Here is a 17,663-nt window from a genome sequence, read left to right on the forward strand (position 1 = left end):
TTTTATGTCTGAATAGTATTTCATTGTAAATGTACTATGTACCATTTCTCAAATCTGTTTATCTGTTGATGGACACTTAGCTGGATTCCATGTCTTTGCTACTGTGAATAACCCAGTGAACCTGAGAGTTCAGATAGCTCTTTGACATCCTAATTTCATTTCTTTTAGCTACATACCCAGTAATGTGATTGACGGATCATAAGATAGCTCTGATTTTAGTATTTTACATGAAGTATCAAATGCCTTTTAATACACGAGTAATTTAACTTTTTTGACAGACCTCCATACTCTTTTCCATAAGGACTATAATAATTTACATCTTCCCGATAGTGCATGAAGCTGTTCATACATATCCTGAAGGGTAGGCAAGGTAGGGAGTCATACCCTGGTTAATGAACAGTTAGATAGAGCGTTGCAGGTACCTTACTGTTTCATTGAAGGTAGGGTTTATGGGGTTATTTTTCTTATTCTTTATCCTGTTTGCTGGTAGACTTAGGGGGATGAGAGTGAAAAAACTATTTAAAACTTGAGCCATTTATGAAGTTGAATTGATGATATGTAGAATAGTTTATGTGAGAGTTGTAGTTTCCTATTTATGATAGACCTTTTTTTGATGTAATCCATTTTATCAGCCAATCAAACTTAGGGATTTTATATAATAATGAGTCTTCTGTCATCAACATATTATCTCAGGACAAAATGCTTTTATAAAACATAGATAATTTTGCTAGGCCAAAGGCTGCATATAGCACCACATGTGGAATTAGAAGCATGTAGATATTAATTAAAAGATTGTGAAATTTTCAAGGAGGAAAGGGTTGTATAGGCCTGTTAGTCATAAGTGGCAATGTGAAGGCAAATGTTAAGAGGTGGGCTGGGTTTGAAAAGCAAAGGGTCTGGCCACAAATACGTATTTTTTTGTTGCTGTTGATGGGATTGAGCAATGGGAGCAAAGGAATGGTGGTTAAAGGAAAAAAGATAGGTTATGATAGGAGGGAGGGAGGGAACCGTTTGGTTAGAGATGTTCTTGATTGGGAATTGAGTAGGAGAGGTAGAGAGAAGATCGTGGGATCCTTTCAGGCTATAATAAAGAGCTTTCTTTGCAAGGTGTCTTATGAATGGAAATTAGGATAGTGAACATTATCTTTTTTTTTTTTTTTTTTGGTGATATTGGTCTTTCAACTCAGGGTCTTGTGTACTTTCTGTGGCTTGAACTCAGGGTCTGGGCACTGTCCCTGAGATTTTGTGTTCAAGGCTAGCATTATACCACTTGAACCACAGCTCTACTTCTTGCTTTTTGTGGTTATTTGGAGATAAAGTGTATCATGGGCTTTCTTCATGGGTTGGCAACAAACAGCAGCCCTCAGATCTCAGCCTCCCGAGTAGCTAGGATTACAAGCATGAACCTCTGGCACCTGGGAAGACTGTTTTTATTGCTGCATCTCAGAGGGGTCCAGTGACCATATTTACAGCAAGCTTATGTAAATCATTTCTTTCCTCACAGAGTCCCAACTTTGTATCCTCTAAAATATTCATCTCCAATAGAAAAGCCACATTCCAGGCCACAGGATTCCACAGTTTACACTTGGTTGTATTTTGCTGAAATACTTGCTGTTTTCACAGGGGGCCCTGTAGATCATCATTCCCTTACCTTGTCCTTTGACACCCCTCCCCACAGCCTCTAGTCCCTATTCTCTGACTCAGAAAGTGTTTTGTTTGGTTGTGGTGATTAAGATTGGTCTAATTGGGACAGTCTCACTGGACTTTCCCACTTAATATCACATGTGATAGTCTTTTAGGAACCAGCTTTGTTTGAACTCACAAAACACTGTCCTAGGGTTTAGAAATATGCAGTTCTCTCTACTTAGGACAGTGTATAATAGTAACTGAAAACACATCCCAGTCTGGCCAAGCCTTCCTAGGTATTTACCTGTAAGTAAAGAACACAGATGGGCATGAATATGAGTCTGGATTTCTCTACTTAGTGCCAATGTGAGCCTTGAACAAGTTGCTCAAGCTCTCTGAACTTCACTCAGCTCCTCCTGTGTGAAGTAGTAAGAATAGTCAGGCCTTTTTATACTGTTGCAATGAGAGGGAAATGAAATGACTCAGTGCTCACAGCACAGTTCAAACCCTTGGTAAACACATGGTAAAGGTTACTTATTTTCTTCATAGTCATGGCCATTATCAACACCTGGCTTCTGTGTCTGGCCTTACCTGCCCATCCTGCAGCCTCCAATGCAACACTGGATGCAGTGAACTTCAGTGTGTAGTGTAGATCTGGGAGGGAGACTGAAATGAGATGTTTTCCAGTAGCATATGAAGACTTGAACTGACATGTTGACAGGCCCCCTAGACCACTCAGAGTAGATAGGGCATGTGAGACCTTATTATTTTCAGTATCCTAGAACAAAAGTGTGTGGTTTTGCAGGAAGCTCTTGTTACTCTATTTTTGGTATAGAGGCTCCCATGTGTTTGAATATTAGAATATTGCTATATCTGGTACATATTTAGGAGTGCTCTCCCCATTCCAGACATTGTGGTGGCCACTAAATTTACGAGGATGAATAAAACATGGTTTCTGCATTAAGGAGAGTGAGAGTTATGTGAACAAATACAATGAAAGGGTTCCTTTTGAGGTGGTTATGTCTTTTCACTGAGTGATAAAAACACGCAGTCTGACTTACTAGGCAGTATAAGCAGCCTATTCTAGGTAAGAAACCACTGTTGAGTGTGTGTTCTGGTAACACACAGTGTTTGCAAGGCAGAGAGTTGTGGCTTCTACACATTGCCCAGGCAGATCTTAAGCATTCTCCCATTACTTGAACCCTGATCATTCCATATAAATTAGGGGGACATGGGTGCCTTTCCTTTGTAATTATTGAAATCTTGGTAATAACGGAATGAGGTTGTGACCTTTGAGAGCCCGATAAATGAAGAGACATCAAGTTTAAACCATTTACAAGTAAGTTGTAATTCTGGTTCCTAAATTAGACATGAGCAATTTTGAGGACAAGGACAGTTAACCATGGTTTTTGCTGAGATATAATTCTGGGCCATCAATATCAAGCAGACTCAACTTTTTGTGGGTGAGAACGCAGGATGACCCGTGTAACTGGGTCATACTATACCACACATAGACTTTGATCAAGTCCTGTGTTGGTAATTACAGGCTAGAGTTTGAGCACATGTGGCTTTGTTGAGTTTGAATGTACAAATGATGTAAACCTGGCAATGTATTTTAAACTAAAATGAAGTAGATTTTAAACTAAAATGAATATCTATTTTTTAAATAAGTGTGAACTTAAATTACCTATCCTATTGACAATAGTTGTTCATCATTATTCTAAAAGCACAGCTTGAGAATGCGAGATAAATAGCATTTATTTTTATTTTATATTCATCCAAATGATAAAATGTTTGCTCCTAATTAGTAAATGGTGCTTTAAAAAAATCCCCTGTGTAGACAAAATGTGATTTCTATGACGGTCACTCTCAGTTCTGTGTCTTCTGTGTACAGGGAGACTCATGCATCTGTACGCAGTGTGTGTGGACTGCCTGGAAGGGGTTCACAAGATCATCTGCATCAAGTGTAAGTCTCGGTGGGATGGCAGCTGGCACCAGCTGGGCACCATGTATACCTATGACATCCTGGCTGCCTCTCCCTGCTGTCAGGTTGGTATCAACTCCACTGGTGGAGCACTGCAATGCTGTAATTCTGTCCCCAGGTGAATGCAGAGGCTATGTGGTGATGGCTTTGGGGAGGTTTGAGGACTTAGAAGAGATGGCCTGTGAGTAAAGAAGAAATTCAGTTGGAAACTTCTCCCAGAGTTTGTGATGGCCACAAACTCTTTCCCAGCAGTGATAGCCAAGTGGTAGGATATGTAGTCCTTAAAAGGAGTGCAGTTAAATCATTGTATGTGGAGTTTTTTGTTTTTTGTTTTTCTCTCTGTTAGTTAAATCAGGAAAAGTTATGGCCATGCCAGGCTTCCATTTGTGACTAAGCATGAAAAAGGCTCTGCTAACCTCCTAGGCAGTTGGTCAGATAATGTGGCAGAGGTGGAGGGATGCTGAGTTATCCCTTTAGTTTTATTGATGCTTGCTTATATTTTGTGCAAATAGCTTATGCTAAATCTATAGCAAACGCTTATGATATGAAGAGGAGAGAGTTTTACTTTCTAGGATTTTCTTGTTCCTTTCTGTGGGATAGCAGTTACCTAAGAATTGCCTACTTAGTTATGAGAAGGAGTTATAGTCCTTAAAAGCACTACTAAGAAGAGACATTTTCTGATGCTAAGAGAGCATCTGAAATTCAGAAATTGTCAAGAGAAGACAGAAGTTCTAGCATATGAAAGCATTAAATAAGGTCATAGAGATGTAGGTGATAAAAACTCCCAGAAATGTCTTCATTTTTATTCCAAGTGCTGGCAGTGGGGAGGAATCTGTTATTCTTGGGTATTGGTGAGTAGGGGAGAAATTTCCCATTGCTTTTCATCATGCAAGCCTGGTTTTTATTACAAATAACTGATATATACTTTATTGGTTATTTACTTAGTTGGACTTTTAGCACTCTAATTTTGCGTGTGTGCATGTGTGTGTGCATGTGTGCACGCATGCACGCATCCCCAGGTCTCCTGGGGTTTTGAGTTTTTTTTTTTGCTCAAGGCTAGAGTTTTACCACTTGAGCCACAGTCCACTTGTGGAGTTTTTTGTTTCTTTGTTTGTTTTTTTATTCTGAATAGTTTATTAAAGATAAGAGTCCCATGGACTTTCCTTCCCTGGTTGGCTTCAATCTGTGATCCTGAGATCTCATCCTCCATACTAGCTAGGATTATAGGCATGAGCCTCTTGCACCTAGCTGTGTACACTGTGTTTTAAGGAAGAAGTCTTCCTTAGAGCAATGTAAGCCCATACTTATGTTTTCTGGTCTCTGAGCAAAATGAAAAACCATGTTTGGTTTCTGTTAATAATTATTTTTATTCAGTTAATAATAACTTTGAAATATAGAGGTGTTAGACCTCAGCATACATACTATATATAACTAATAGATTCAGGGAAATCTTTCAATAAATCTGAATAAGTAGTAGGGGGTTGGGAATGTGGCCTAGCATGCGTGAAGCCCTGAGTTTGATTCCTCAGCACCACATACACAGAAAAAGCTGGAAGTGGTGCTGTGGCTCAAGTGGTAGAGTGCTGGCCTTGAGCAAAAAGAAGCCAGGGACAGTGCTCAGGCCCTGAGTTGAAGCCCCAAGACGGCCAAAAAAAAAAAGTCGTAAACTGGTTGTCAGAAAGGGATAATAGACTAAAGTGGAAGATCCGGTCAGAATCTCACTTTGAAATTAACCAGAGGATGAAATGGTTAAAGGGGAGTTGTTCTTTGGTTGTACTGAGGCTCTGTTGTCTGCTTTCTAATTCTGTGCGGTCTTGGGCATAGCACATTATTACTATGTGCTCCAGTTTCATCGTCTAAATTCAGATACTGCTATCTCATAGGAGGGTTTTGAGGATGAATTGAGATTTTCTTTTGTTAGTACAATTTTAAAAGGGATGTAAATTGAAAGTCCATTTTATTTCTAACTCCTGGTTGTTCACTTCAATCATGAACTGCTGCTGATATCAAGTAGCCTGGGTATGAAGAGTACTGGTGGGTATCAGAAGCCCCAGAATATGCAAACACTTCTGCCTGGATTGCCAGTTTTACTTGAATATTTTAGGGCACTTTTATTTTTACATCAAAACAGAAGTCATAATCTGGAATGAAATAAAAGAGTATATGAACTTTTGAAATAAACTCAGAATGTTGCAGGAAGTTACCGGCAAATTTGAGTTGGGGGTGGGGTACCAGCTTCAAAGCTCTGTTAAGATGGGACTTTGGTGGAGTGGTTTCGGCAGAATTTTCTCTTTCCTTTTTTTTTTTTTTTTTTTGGACAAGTCCTGGGGCTTCCTGGCTTCTTTTTGCTCAAGGCTAGCACTCTGCCACTTGAGCCACAGCACCACTTCTGGCCATTTTTTATATATGTGGTGCTGGGAAATCGAACCCAGGGCTTCATGTATACAAGGCAAGCACTCACCTAGGCTGTGAACTCAGGGCCTGAGCACTGTTCCTGGCTTCTTTTTTGCTCAAGACTAGCACTCTGCCACTTGAGCCACAGCGCCACTTCTGGCCATTTTCTGTATATGTGGAGCTGAGGAATCGAACCCAGGGCCTCATGTATACAAGGCAAGCACTCTTGCCACTAGGCCATATTCCCAGCCCCCTAGCAGCACCTTATATAGAAGAAAACTAGAGTCAGTAATTTCCAGACTAATGGTGATGAATTTTCATTGTGTGTTAGGGTTTACTTGAGTCTGTGTCCATAGAAGAGATGGGTTTCCAAACTCCCTCAGTTGCTAGTATTTTGTTGGTTGGGGTGCCTTTGACAAGTGTGTGAAGCTGAAGGTGTTGTGGCTGACAGCGTCTATCTCTCCCAGGCCCGCCTGAACTGCAAGCACTGTGGCAAACCCGTGATCGACGTGAGGATCGGGATGCAGTACTTCTCCGAGTACAGCAACGTCCAGCAGTGTCCACATTGTGGGAACCTGGACTACCATTTCGTGAAGCCATTCTCGTCCTTCAAAGTTCTTGAAGCTTATTGATGAAAGCTTTGCTTTAGTAATAGCTATTTTATTGATATTATTACTTTGTTACAGATCTTTTATAGGGAAGCATTCTGTGACATTAATTTCTTTTTCTAAGTTAAAGCAGAGTTTACTTTGTATATCTGTGCCACTAAAATGGGGTTTGCCCCTTGCCTGTCTTGATTCCCAAATGTTAGTCTTTGGTCAGGATTGGAACTAAGAAGGGTGGTAGGGGCATTTGGGTAAGAGTTCACTCTCACTGAGAATCTCTGTTGCATCTTTAAGGTAGTCAGGAGGATTGGACAAATTTAAGAGAGGGATTTTGTGGTTATTATGGAAAAGCATGGTGGGATTTGGGAGGGAGCTCTTACTAAAATGTTAACTTCCTAAAGACCTACTTTTTAGATAGTCTGTGAGCATTGGGAATAATATACGACAAGTGAATGTAAGTCTGAGCCTTGAGAGCTAATAGTGTGTTGGGCTATCTTGGCTTAATGATCTGCAGTACATGTTAACATGCAGCTTGCTCTCACTGACAGATGACTGCCTGCAAAGTGGACCTGAGTGCTGTTATTTCACTGTTCTATCAATTCCAGTACTGAAAAATAGATCTAAATTATAAGACATGAAAACTTTTGGGCTTGCAAATGTTTTTAGATAAGCTGACCTATAATGCAGAATATATAAAATGAGTCTGGAAATGGTGCACGCTGAATCTGAAGTTGGTCAGAGGAGCTGTTAAGGAGAATCCATACATTCCCCTTAAAGTGATTTGGGCAGTGACAATTTTATACGGAAACCACTGTTGAAGTACCATTTGGTATCAGATCCTTTTCATGGTACATCTCACAGCCACAAAGCCTAACTGGTGAGCTTCAGAAACAGCCTGGCCACACAGACCTTCCCCATGGTAACTTGTAGCCCCATTTACCATGTTTAACTCTTGAGTTTCCAGAATTAAAAAAAAAATTGGCCTGAAGAAGGAAAGGGAAAAATTGTTTGAGAAAAGAGAAAAAAAATTTAAGTATGTTTCATTTTGGAAAATTACTGGTTGAAATGCAAAACATCTATGTCAGTCTAAGGATCCTCATGATATCTTAACTGCTGATGGAAAGGTGGTCACATACAGAACTTGATTAGTCAAATTATTATTTCACAATACAGCCTTCTGTTCATTAGGGCTTGGTGACTTAAGTACACTGTTATCCCACTCTCTTATAGAATTGGAACTGCAGTATGATTTCTCATTAATTTGATAATGACATATATATATATATATATGTATGCTAAAAGAATCCTAAGATAATCTTTGATAAATAGGCAGATTTGGGGTTTATGTGAATATTTTATATTACTCATTTTGCTTATACCACTACCCCATTATTCCTCTCAAAACAATTACTGCAAGTTAATTTCAGTTAATAGTGGAAGGAAATGCTCACAATGTCTGAGAAGCAGAAAATCATTATTGGTCAGACAGCACTTGATACAACTACAAGACACAGCCCTTGAACTGTAATTGTGAGTTAACTATTTCCCTACTGATTCTCTTATACACTAAGTATAAGTTTGGTAAATTTCTCTTTAGAGAACTATTTGAATTTTATTTCTGGTTTTAAAATAAATAGTAAAATATTTTTAATGCTATTCTTTAACCCACTTATATTTTTCTAGTGAAACCTGCTTTTTTTGATGTTCAGAGCTTAAAGTTGACCTATCATTAGACTTAGTAAGTTCATTAAACAACAACAAAAAATCCCTATGGGTGAACTGTATGTTGTACTGTATGTTTTCTCCTTAAATTGTTTTCTGTCCTCTGAACAGTAACTATGATCGGATTTCAGTGTAATTGAGTAAAACTTTTGGATGCTATTTTGGTGATAAAGTGAGGACTATACAGAAACACATCTATAGTTATATGCAAAAAAAGAGAAGACTGAGTACCATACTCAGTATCCTGTGCCTTTAAGACATTGCATTTTTGTCTGAAAGGGGAAATTTGGCTGATTTGAGAATAAAATACAATTGAGTATACAAACATTCTAAGGATAAATATTATTTTAGAAATCTGCTGATCCTAATGCTTTCCCCAAGCTTGTCCTGAGCCCTTTGATCAGAATTGGAATATGTCAAGAAAGATTATTATGTTTATTGTAGTTAGTGTATTAAAAGGTATTTGTCACCCAGGAACCAATTTCTGTTTTTTCTGATGAATAATGTTCAATAACATGCCACAGTCTTAGAGTGACTAATAATTTCAAACTATTCTTTCATCTGCTCTATTATTTTTTAATCATTTATTTTTAAGAGCTCCATACATTGAACAGATAAAACTATCTGCTTTAGTTTAGAGAAGAGACAATTTCTGATTGATTATTTTTCCTACAGGCCATCTCAGCTCTACGTTTTTGTGGTTACATCTCTAGCTGTTGATATACTGGGTTTTTACTTTAAAAGACACACATTGTGCCATGAAATAGAGAGGTCACTGAATGGTCCCATTCTACAAGGAGCTCCTCAAAATGCCCTTTGTATTTACAGTTTTTGTAGAAGTTTATTTTCTAAATAAAAGGGATTTTGATATCTCTTAAGGGAAAATTAACTCATCAGGAAAGAATACAATTAGGTGTTTAAATGCAAAAATTAAGACTAATGCATAACATAAACTAACTTGCTGAACTCTTTCATTTAGTCCTTCCAGACCAATGCTTACTGTGCAGTGTGCTCTGCTGTGCCCAGGTTGCTAATCCCAGTTTACTTTCTTATTTAGTTTTCTGGTGGCAGCTGTTGAGTAACTTTAGTTGGAGGTTGAGGAAGAATTGGCTTCTCAATAGTATGCTTCCTAATCCAGTTTATCTCCATGTCCTGTTGACTTTATTATTCTTTCAGGTGATTGAAAGAAAATATAACAAGTGGACACTGTTAAAACCAGCTGAAGAATATATGGCTGTCTGTAAAGATTTGTCAAGATGTCTTGGATTGCACTTTTGTTGAGGGATGACTGTAAATAGTTGAAGAATGTTGATTAAAAATCAAAGGATTTGGTTATGGAATCCTGTGTGGTGTTAGAAGGTTTCTGTTTGTGAAATGTATGTATTAAAAATAATAAAAATTAAGAAATCAATATTGTATTCTTGCTGTATCACTTTTGGATTTTTTGAGAAGTAGGAATGTCTGTAAAGAAAAATTAGAGTAGAGCTAGTCTGAGGTTTTAAACACTATTGAGAAAATAATTTTAAAGTCAACATGCAGCTAATTAAAACTACAAACTCTTTGGCACTGCTTGTTAGTTGTGTCTAACATGTAAACTTCACTACTTCTCTTGACAAAATAAGCATTCTGTATGACAGATCCATCTCATGTCTACTTCATACTTGGTCCAAAATTGATGGTTTGTTGTTGTTATTTTGTTTTGTCAGTTGTGAGGCTTGAACTCAGGGCCTGAGCACTGTCCCTGAGCTCTTTTGCTCCAGGCTAGCATTTTACCACTTTGAGTCACAGCTGCACTTCTGGTTTTGATTGGTTAATTGGAGATAAAGAGTCTCACAGGGCCTATTCTGCCTGGGCTGGCTTCAAACCCTAATCCTCAAATTTCAACCTCCTGAGTAGCTAGGATTACAGGAGTGAGCCACTGGTTCCCAGCTATTCCCCCACCCCCCCCCCCCAAGAATTTACTGGATACAGAGTGTTAAAGAAAAATAGAAATGCATTCACAAATGATGGAAGGGGTGACACGATAAACATGCATTGTATTCATAAAAAAAAAAACAAACCAAAGAGATAGAAGCCACCCTGTTTTTATATATCCCAAGGCAAGCCACACATAGCCACATCTTTAAGTTAATCTTGATTTCCCCCAAATACTATGATCATAAATGAAATTCACACCAAAGTTTTACATCATTACCACGATTATGTGAAGTTCAATCAGTATAGAAAAATAAGCCTAAATTGCTTTACTTGCCAGAAGGGAGATGCTTCTAGTGCCTTATAAAGCATTATTCCTGTAACGTGTGAGAGAGAATTGTCCTTACCAGCTTCCCTTGAAATCTGGTTTGTAATTGTTCTTTTGTATAAACTTTTCAAGTTTTATAATTTGATCTGGTTTTCTGTGGTTGACAGTCGAAGTCTACACGTTTTTTCTATTGTGTCTAAATGCCTGTTAACTTGCATAATGAAAAGTTTTATGCAGCAGGAAAACATTCATAATTAAACTTTTTACATTATTATGCAATGTTCTCAGGGCTGTTGTTCATCTTTCAGATATGTCTGACCCATTAACCTAATTATTACCAATCAATGGCTTGAAACCCACAAAAGTATTTTAGAACATAAGGACAAGATGTGACAGAGTAAGTGAAGAGTCTTTCTGTCAGCAAGTTCAAAGCCTTTGTTGTCACCTATTTATTATTGATGCCTGAGGCATAAGTTTTACTTCCAAAGTCATAAGGAGCTAGTATATTGTGATTTCTTCTAATGTAATTTATGTCAGCAAAATTCCATCACAGTTTTTAGAAAAAACGAATTCACTGCAGTAGAGGGAAAACCTGTTATACTTTGGTTGGTAAGAAGTAAGCTTAATGGAAGAAAATTTGTATTATTAGTTTGTACTTTAAATCTTAAATTGTTTGGCTAGAATTTGACAAATTCTGTAGTAGTAATTGGGTTACTAATTATGTAGGTGGCTTGTAAAGAGTTAAATTTTTGGAAGAGAAAAATAAGCTTGCCTTGAGTTTTCGTTGTTTTTGTTTCCTTTAGCTCTCTACTCTTAGAGACCTAGTGAATTTGAAATATTTTTGAACATAGTTGAATGCTGTATAGATAGGATATTTGACATCATAATACATTTTAAAGTGTATGTCTAGTAGAAACTTTTAGCATTTTAGTAATACATAAGCTTGATCTTGGCATTGCCAACAAAAGCATCTGGAAGAACTGAAACAAAAAAAGAATCAAAGCTCTTTGTCTTGGTAAAGTTCAGTAGAACAGTATTGTTTGTACTTAACAGTGGTCTAAAGGAACTGCATACTGTCACCTCATTTCATGGTAATTGGTAACCATGTGTCAAGTGCTTATTACCTGCTTGAGTCAAATTTTTGTAATATTTAAAAACCTACATTTAGAACTGTCTGATTGTATTGCTGACAAACCCAGTTATTGTAGAAGTGGAAAAAAAATAAGACTTTAGAACAGGGTTATGCTTTGCATTACACACCAAAGTGTTTCTGACATTGGATTGACTATTATACTCACTTTAGAAGTAAACTGAGGCCAAGAGAACTTAAATCTAAAAAGTTCATGTAGTTAATAGCTAGAAATTAATTCTACACTTCTTCTCATAGTGGTCACAATAATATTTAGTTAATTATGGTTTTTTTGTTGTTGTTGTTGGTGGTGGTCATGGGGCTTGAACTCTGGGCCTGGGCACTGTCCCTGAGCTCTTCAGCCCAAGGCTTGAGCTCTAACACTTGAGCCACATCACCACTTCCAGTTTTCTGGTGGTTAATTAGAGCTCAGGGTCTCACACACTTTCTTGCCCAGGCTGGCTTTGAACCATGATCCTCAGATCTCAGTCTCCTGAGTAGCTAGGATTACAGGCATGAGCCACCGCCCTGCTAACCATGGTTTTAAGGATGGAGTATCTATGAGTTTTCTCCAGTTTTGCCCAGTTTTCCATTTGCATTTGTCATGAGTTTGTTGCCTATTAGATTTGGATTTCAGTTGCCTAAAAAGATTTTTTTTTTCTTTTTTTGTCCTGGGCTTGGACTCAGGGCCTGAGCACTGCCCCTGGCTTCATTCTGCTCAAGGCTAGCACTCTGCCGCTTGAGCCACAGCGCCACTTCTGGCCGTTTTCTATATATGTGATACTGGGGAATCAAACCCAGGGCTTCATATATACGAGGCAAGCACTCTTGCCGCTAGGCCATATTCCCAGCCCGCCTGAGAAGATTCTTGATACACTATGCTCATTAAGAAACTTAAACATGAACTGTTTCTCCCTCCTCCCCTTTTGGTGGTACTTGGGAGTTGAATTCAGGGCCTTGTGTTTGTAAGGTAGGCACTTTACCTCTTGAACTGTTTCTTCCTATATTATTTTTTTAAACACAAGTCTCACATATATGTTTGGATCACTTGATCTTTGGTTTCACCTTATTCTTCCCTTGTCTCTAAAATGACAGGCATATGCCCCCACTTCCAGTTATGATTGAGATGGAGGTCTGGCATTCATGCTCAGACTGACATGGTAATCCTCCTGATATCTGCCTCTGGATTTCCTGGGATTACAGGCATGAGCCACTAGTGTCTGTCCTTTACATGAACTTTAAGTCATGGAATAATTTTTGTTCCTTTGTTGCCTTCATATTTGTGCTTACTGATTTTTCCTCCAATTTCTGTTGAAGTCAACACATCTGGGGGCCTGGATGAATAGAGGTTGTATAGTGCTAGAAAGGTTAGACAGTGTTGTTTACTCACCAAATGTGCAAATAGAAAGACATCAGTTTAATTTGTATGAAGCATAGATTTGGGGATGAATATAAAGAATATAAAAGCATAGAAGTGTCTGGGCCCTACATGCCTGTTCCTTTGCATCAAGGACCATTTGTCTTGATCCATTTTTTGTTGCTGGAACAATATCTGAGATTGAGTAATTGTAGGAAATAGGAAACTTTTTACAATTTTGGAGACTGGGAAGTTCAAAGTCAAGGTACCATGTTTGGTGGGAATATTGTTGCTATGTTCCATCCTCACATAGCAAAGAGCAGACCAAAGTGAATCCACTCTTTAAGAAACTCTGGTAATATCATTAAAACATTGGGTCCCCCTAGTAGGATTTTTTCTTAGTTGATTACACTTTCCAACACTGGGGATAGTTTCCTATACATAAGTTTGAGGAGATGCCTTCAGACCATAGCAAGCACATTTGAAAATACCCTCTTTTTGGAAAAGGAACATGGACACTATAAAGAGAGGGAAAAGTTTAAAATTGACAATTGTGTCTTTTATCTCATTTTTTTCAAGCATTAATTTGTTGATATCTTGTTCCCTTTGTTAAAGATAGATTATGGCTTGAGAACTGTCTGAGTAAGATGACATTTTAACTAAAACTAATCATTTTATTCACTTTGGGATCTAACTTTTAGGTATTTTTGGATTCAAACATGTCAAGTTGTCGGGTTTGATAGCATTGATCTATCCAGTTTGGGCAAAGTTTTCTCTTTTGATTAACTTTTCCAACAGTTCTTATCTATATGTTTTATTTTCAGTTTCTCATGATCTTTCCTGAAGCACTGGCATCCTACACTTTCGGGAGTTGCTGTACTTGGTCACTGTCTGAACTCCATAAAGCTTTAGGACAGAAAGTGCTGATTATCTTTCTTTTAGAGAATTAAGGTCTTTCATGGTTTAGGTACCACCCTAGTTAGTGATTGTCCAATTAACTGCAAAACCGTGGGTCAGCAATCAGTGCTTTACATCTCCTTATTTTTATCACTGCAAATCAAATCACATTTTTCTGTGACTCAGATGCTACAGCAGGTGGTTGATCAGAGATGTAAGACCAGATGAAACCCATAGTGTCATGTTTCTTTGAGGCTGCAGAACCCTGTGGCTCTAAAAAAAGAATGATGATTTGGTCCAGGAGTCCTGGAGGCTCCTCTGAATATTTCAAAAAGCTCATGGGGGTTATAAAGTTGCCAGAGGCTGCATGGGATATCTGAAAGGTCAGTTTACTTTTGGTAAGGGCATAGCAGCTGTGGCTGTCTTGAACTGCTCAGAAACTCTTGCAGTAAGTAGCATGTGCCTGTGATGGAGAAGAGAAAAATGAGTTATTATCTAAAATAATATACACTATATGCATCACCTTTCTAAATATAGGATATGGCTATGTTGGGCGGGGGTCTTTGGTGATTGCAGAATTGAGGAAATGCTATTGACAAAACGACCTCCATTTTTCCTATTCCTTTTCCTTTCAACTGTGTTTAAAAAAAATGTAAAGCTGATATACAGAGGGTTACAGTTATATAAGTCAGGTAATGAGTACATTTTCTTTTGAACAGTGTCACCCACTCCCTCGTTCTCTCCCAAGTTTTCCCCCTTCCCATCTCCCCTTCCCACCAAATTGTATAGTTCATTTCCAATATAGTATCTAGTGAATATCACCACTGTATTGGATCACCGTTTGTCCTACCACCCACTCCCTCATTCTCTCCAAGTTTTTCCCCTCCCATCTCCCCTTCCCTCCAGGTTGTACACTTCATTTCCAACATAGTGCCTAGTGAGTATTACCGCTGAATTGAATCACCTTTTGTCCCACCATTTTTGTGCTTCCCCTTTCCATCCCCAAATGAGGTAGACTCATATACAAGACAATGGGTACAGAACTCAAATACAGAGACAAAAGGGAATAAACCAAAGAAAAAAGGGAGAGAGAGAGAGAGAGACAGAGAGACAGAGAGAGAGAGAGAGAGAGAGAGAGAGAGAGAGAGAGAGAGAGAGAGAGAGAGAGACTATAAGCCATAACAAAAAAGGCCTGTTTCTATTTCTTGGAATTTTTTTTTTTTGCCAGTCCTGGGCCTTGGACTCAGGGCCTGAGCACTGTCCCTGGCTTCTTTTTGCTCAAGGCTAGCACTCTGCCACTTGAGCCACAGCCCCATTTCTGGCCATTTTCTATATATGTGGTGCTGGAGAATCGAACCCAGGGCCTCATGTATATGAGGCAAGCACTCTTGCCACTAGGCCATATTCCCAGCCCTCTTGGAGTTCATTTTGTTTTTTGGTGTTTTTTTTTGGCCAGTCCTGGGGCTTGGACTCAGGGCCTGAGCACTGTCCCTGGCTTCTTTTTTTGCTCAAGGCTAGCACTCTGCCACTTGAGCCACAGCGCCACTTCTGGCCATTTTCTGTATATGTGGTGCTGGGGAATTGAACCCAGGGCCTCCTGTATATGAGGCAGGCACTCTTGCCACTAGGCCATATCCCCAGCCCTTGGAGTTCATTTTGATGAGCGTCATTTCATATGGTCATATGCCCACAGTTATTGAGCACTTGTGATTCTCTTCTAAGAATATCTTCTTTGGCTCTCTGTGTAAATGTTTATAGTACTGTTTAATGAATCATGTTCAAGAGTAATTATTTGTCTTTTACTATCCATTGTGTTTATTTGTAGATCTATAGGTAGATTCTAATGATTACAAATAAGGGAAACCATGAAGCCTATGTTTCATCAGGTCTGGCTTACTTCACTTAGTATACGTTTTTCCAAGTCTTTGTATTTCCTTACAAATGGAGCAATGTTATTCTGATGGAAGCATAGAATTCCATTGTGTGTATATACCACATTTTTTTGATCCTTTCATCCATTGAGGGTCATCTGTGTTGATTTCATATCTTAGCTATGGTAAAGTGCTGCAATGAACATGGTTGTGCAGTGGCTTTAGTGTGGCCTGGCTTGTGGTCATTTGGATAAATGCCCAAAAGTGGGATTGATGGGTCATAGGGAAGCTTTATGTTTAGTCTTTTGAGGAACCTCCATACTGCTTTCTAGAGTGGCTGAACAACTTTACATTCTCATCTACAGTGTAGTAGTGTTCCTTTTTGCCCACATCCCTGCCAGCATCTGTTACTGTTATTTCTTGAAACTCAGGCCAGTTCTTGTGCCAATACCAAGCTGTTTTTATTAGTATAGTTTTGTAATAGTTTGAAGTTTGGTATGGATATTCCTCCAGCACTGATCTTTCTGCTAAGGATTGTTTTTGCTATTTGTGGTCTTCTATTATTCCATACATATTTTTGGATTGCTTCTTCTATATCACTGAAGAATGTTGTTGGGATTTCAATGGGTATTGCATTGAATTTGTAGATATGTTTGGGAAATGTTGCCATTTTCACAATGTTAATCCTTCCACCAGGAGCATGGGAGGTTTTTTCATTTCTAAAGTTTTCATCATAGAGGTCCTTCACATCTTTAGGTCAGTTAATCCCTAGATTTTTTTTTTTTTGAGGCTATTACAACTGGAGTTATTTTCCTGATTTCAGCCTTGCTCTTCTCTTTGTTGGCATACAGAAAAGCTACTGATTTTTTGTTTTATTTTGCTTTTTGCCAGTCCTTGGGCTTGAACTCAAGGTCCTGAGCATTGTTCCTGGCTTTGTTGCTCAAGGCTAGCACTCTACCACTTGGGCCACAGCGCCACTTCCAGCTTTTTCTATATATATGTGGTGCTGAGGAATCAAACCCAGGGCTTCATGTATACGAGGCGAGCACTCTGCCACTAGGCCATATTCCTAGCCCAAGCTACTGATTTTTTTTTTTTGGTTAATTTTATATCATGCTTCTTTGCCAAAGTTTTGGATCAGCTCAGGTAACTTGGGAGAAGAATCTATGGGCTTCTTTAAATGCAGGATCATGTCATCTCCAAAGAGGGATAATTTTACTTATTTCCCTATTTCGATCCCCTTTATTTTTGTCTCTTGCCTGATTGCTCTTGTTATTCCAGTACTATATTGAAGACGAGTGGAGAGAGTAGGCATCCTGTTTCATTCCTGATTTTAGAGGAAATGGTTTTAACTTTTAAGTATAATTAAGTATAATGCTGGATGTAGGTTTGTTATATATAGCCTTTATTATATTGAGGAATGTTTCATGGATTCCTAGTTTCTCCAGAGCTTTCATCATAAAAGGATGTTGGTCTTGTTAAATGCTTTTTCTGCATCTTTGATATGATATCATGTGGTTCTTTTCCTCGCGCCTGTTGATGTATTGAATTAATTGAGTTGGATATATTGAACTACCTTTCATCCCTGGAATGAATCGTTTGATCATAGTGTATGTTTTGTTTGGTTAGTTGTTGAATTCAGTTGGCTAGAAATTTTTTTTTTTTTTTTTGCCAGTCCTGGGCCTTGGACTCAGGGCCTGAGCACTGTCCCTGGCTTCTTCCCGCTCAAGGCTAGCACTCTGCCACTTGAGCCACAGCGCCACTTCTGGCCGTTTTCTGTATATGTGGTGCTGGGGAATCGAACCTAGGGCCTCGTGTATCCGAGGCAGGCACTCT

At 38.6% G+C, this 17,663-nt stretch overlaps 1 protein-coding gene across 2 annotated transcripts in view; it reads left to right on the forward strand.

Annotated features, from left to right (window-relative positions):
- The window catches only part of Heca (hdc homolog, cell cycle regulator), a 45,944-nt gene extending 36,195 nt beyond the window's left edge, over window positions 1-9,749 (forward strand). The window contains exons 3-5 of one of the 2 annotated variants that reach the window (XR_007212131.1): window positions 3,521-3,675; window positions 6,472-8,139; window positions 9,508-9,749. Coding sequence is in view for 1 of the 2 variants with exons in the window: in XM_048354192.1 (XP_048210149.1) it covers window positions 3,521-3,675; window positions 6,472-6,636 (320 nt within the window). In the remaining variant the exon portion in view is untranslated. The remainder of the gene's footprint in view (window positions 1-3,520; window positions 3,676-6,471; window positions 8,140-9,507) is intronic. The other variant, XM_048354192.1, reaches the window with a different exon arrangement.
- The last annotated feature ends 7,914 nt before the right edge of the window (window positions 9,750-17,663 follow it).

This window comes from Perognathus longimembris, chromosome 9, assembly GCF_023159225.1.
Source record: "Perognathus longimembris pacificus isolate PPM17 chromosome 9, ASM2315922v1, whole genome shotgun sequence".
In the NCBI taxonomy this organism is placed as follows: Eukaryota; Metazoa; Chordata; class Mammalia; order Rodentia; family Heteromyidae; genus Perognathus; species Perognathus longimembris.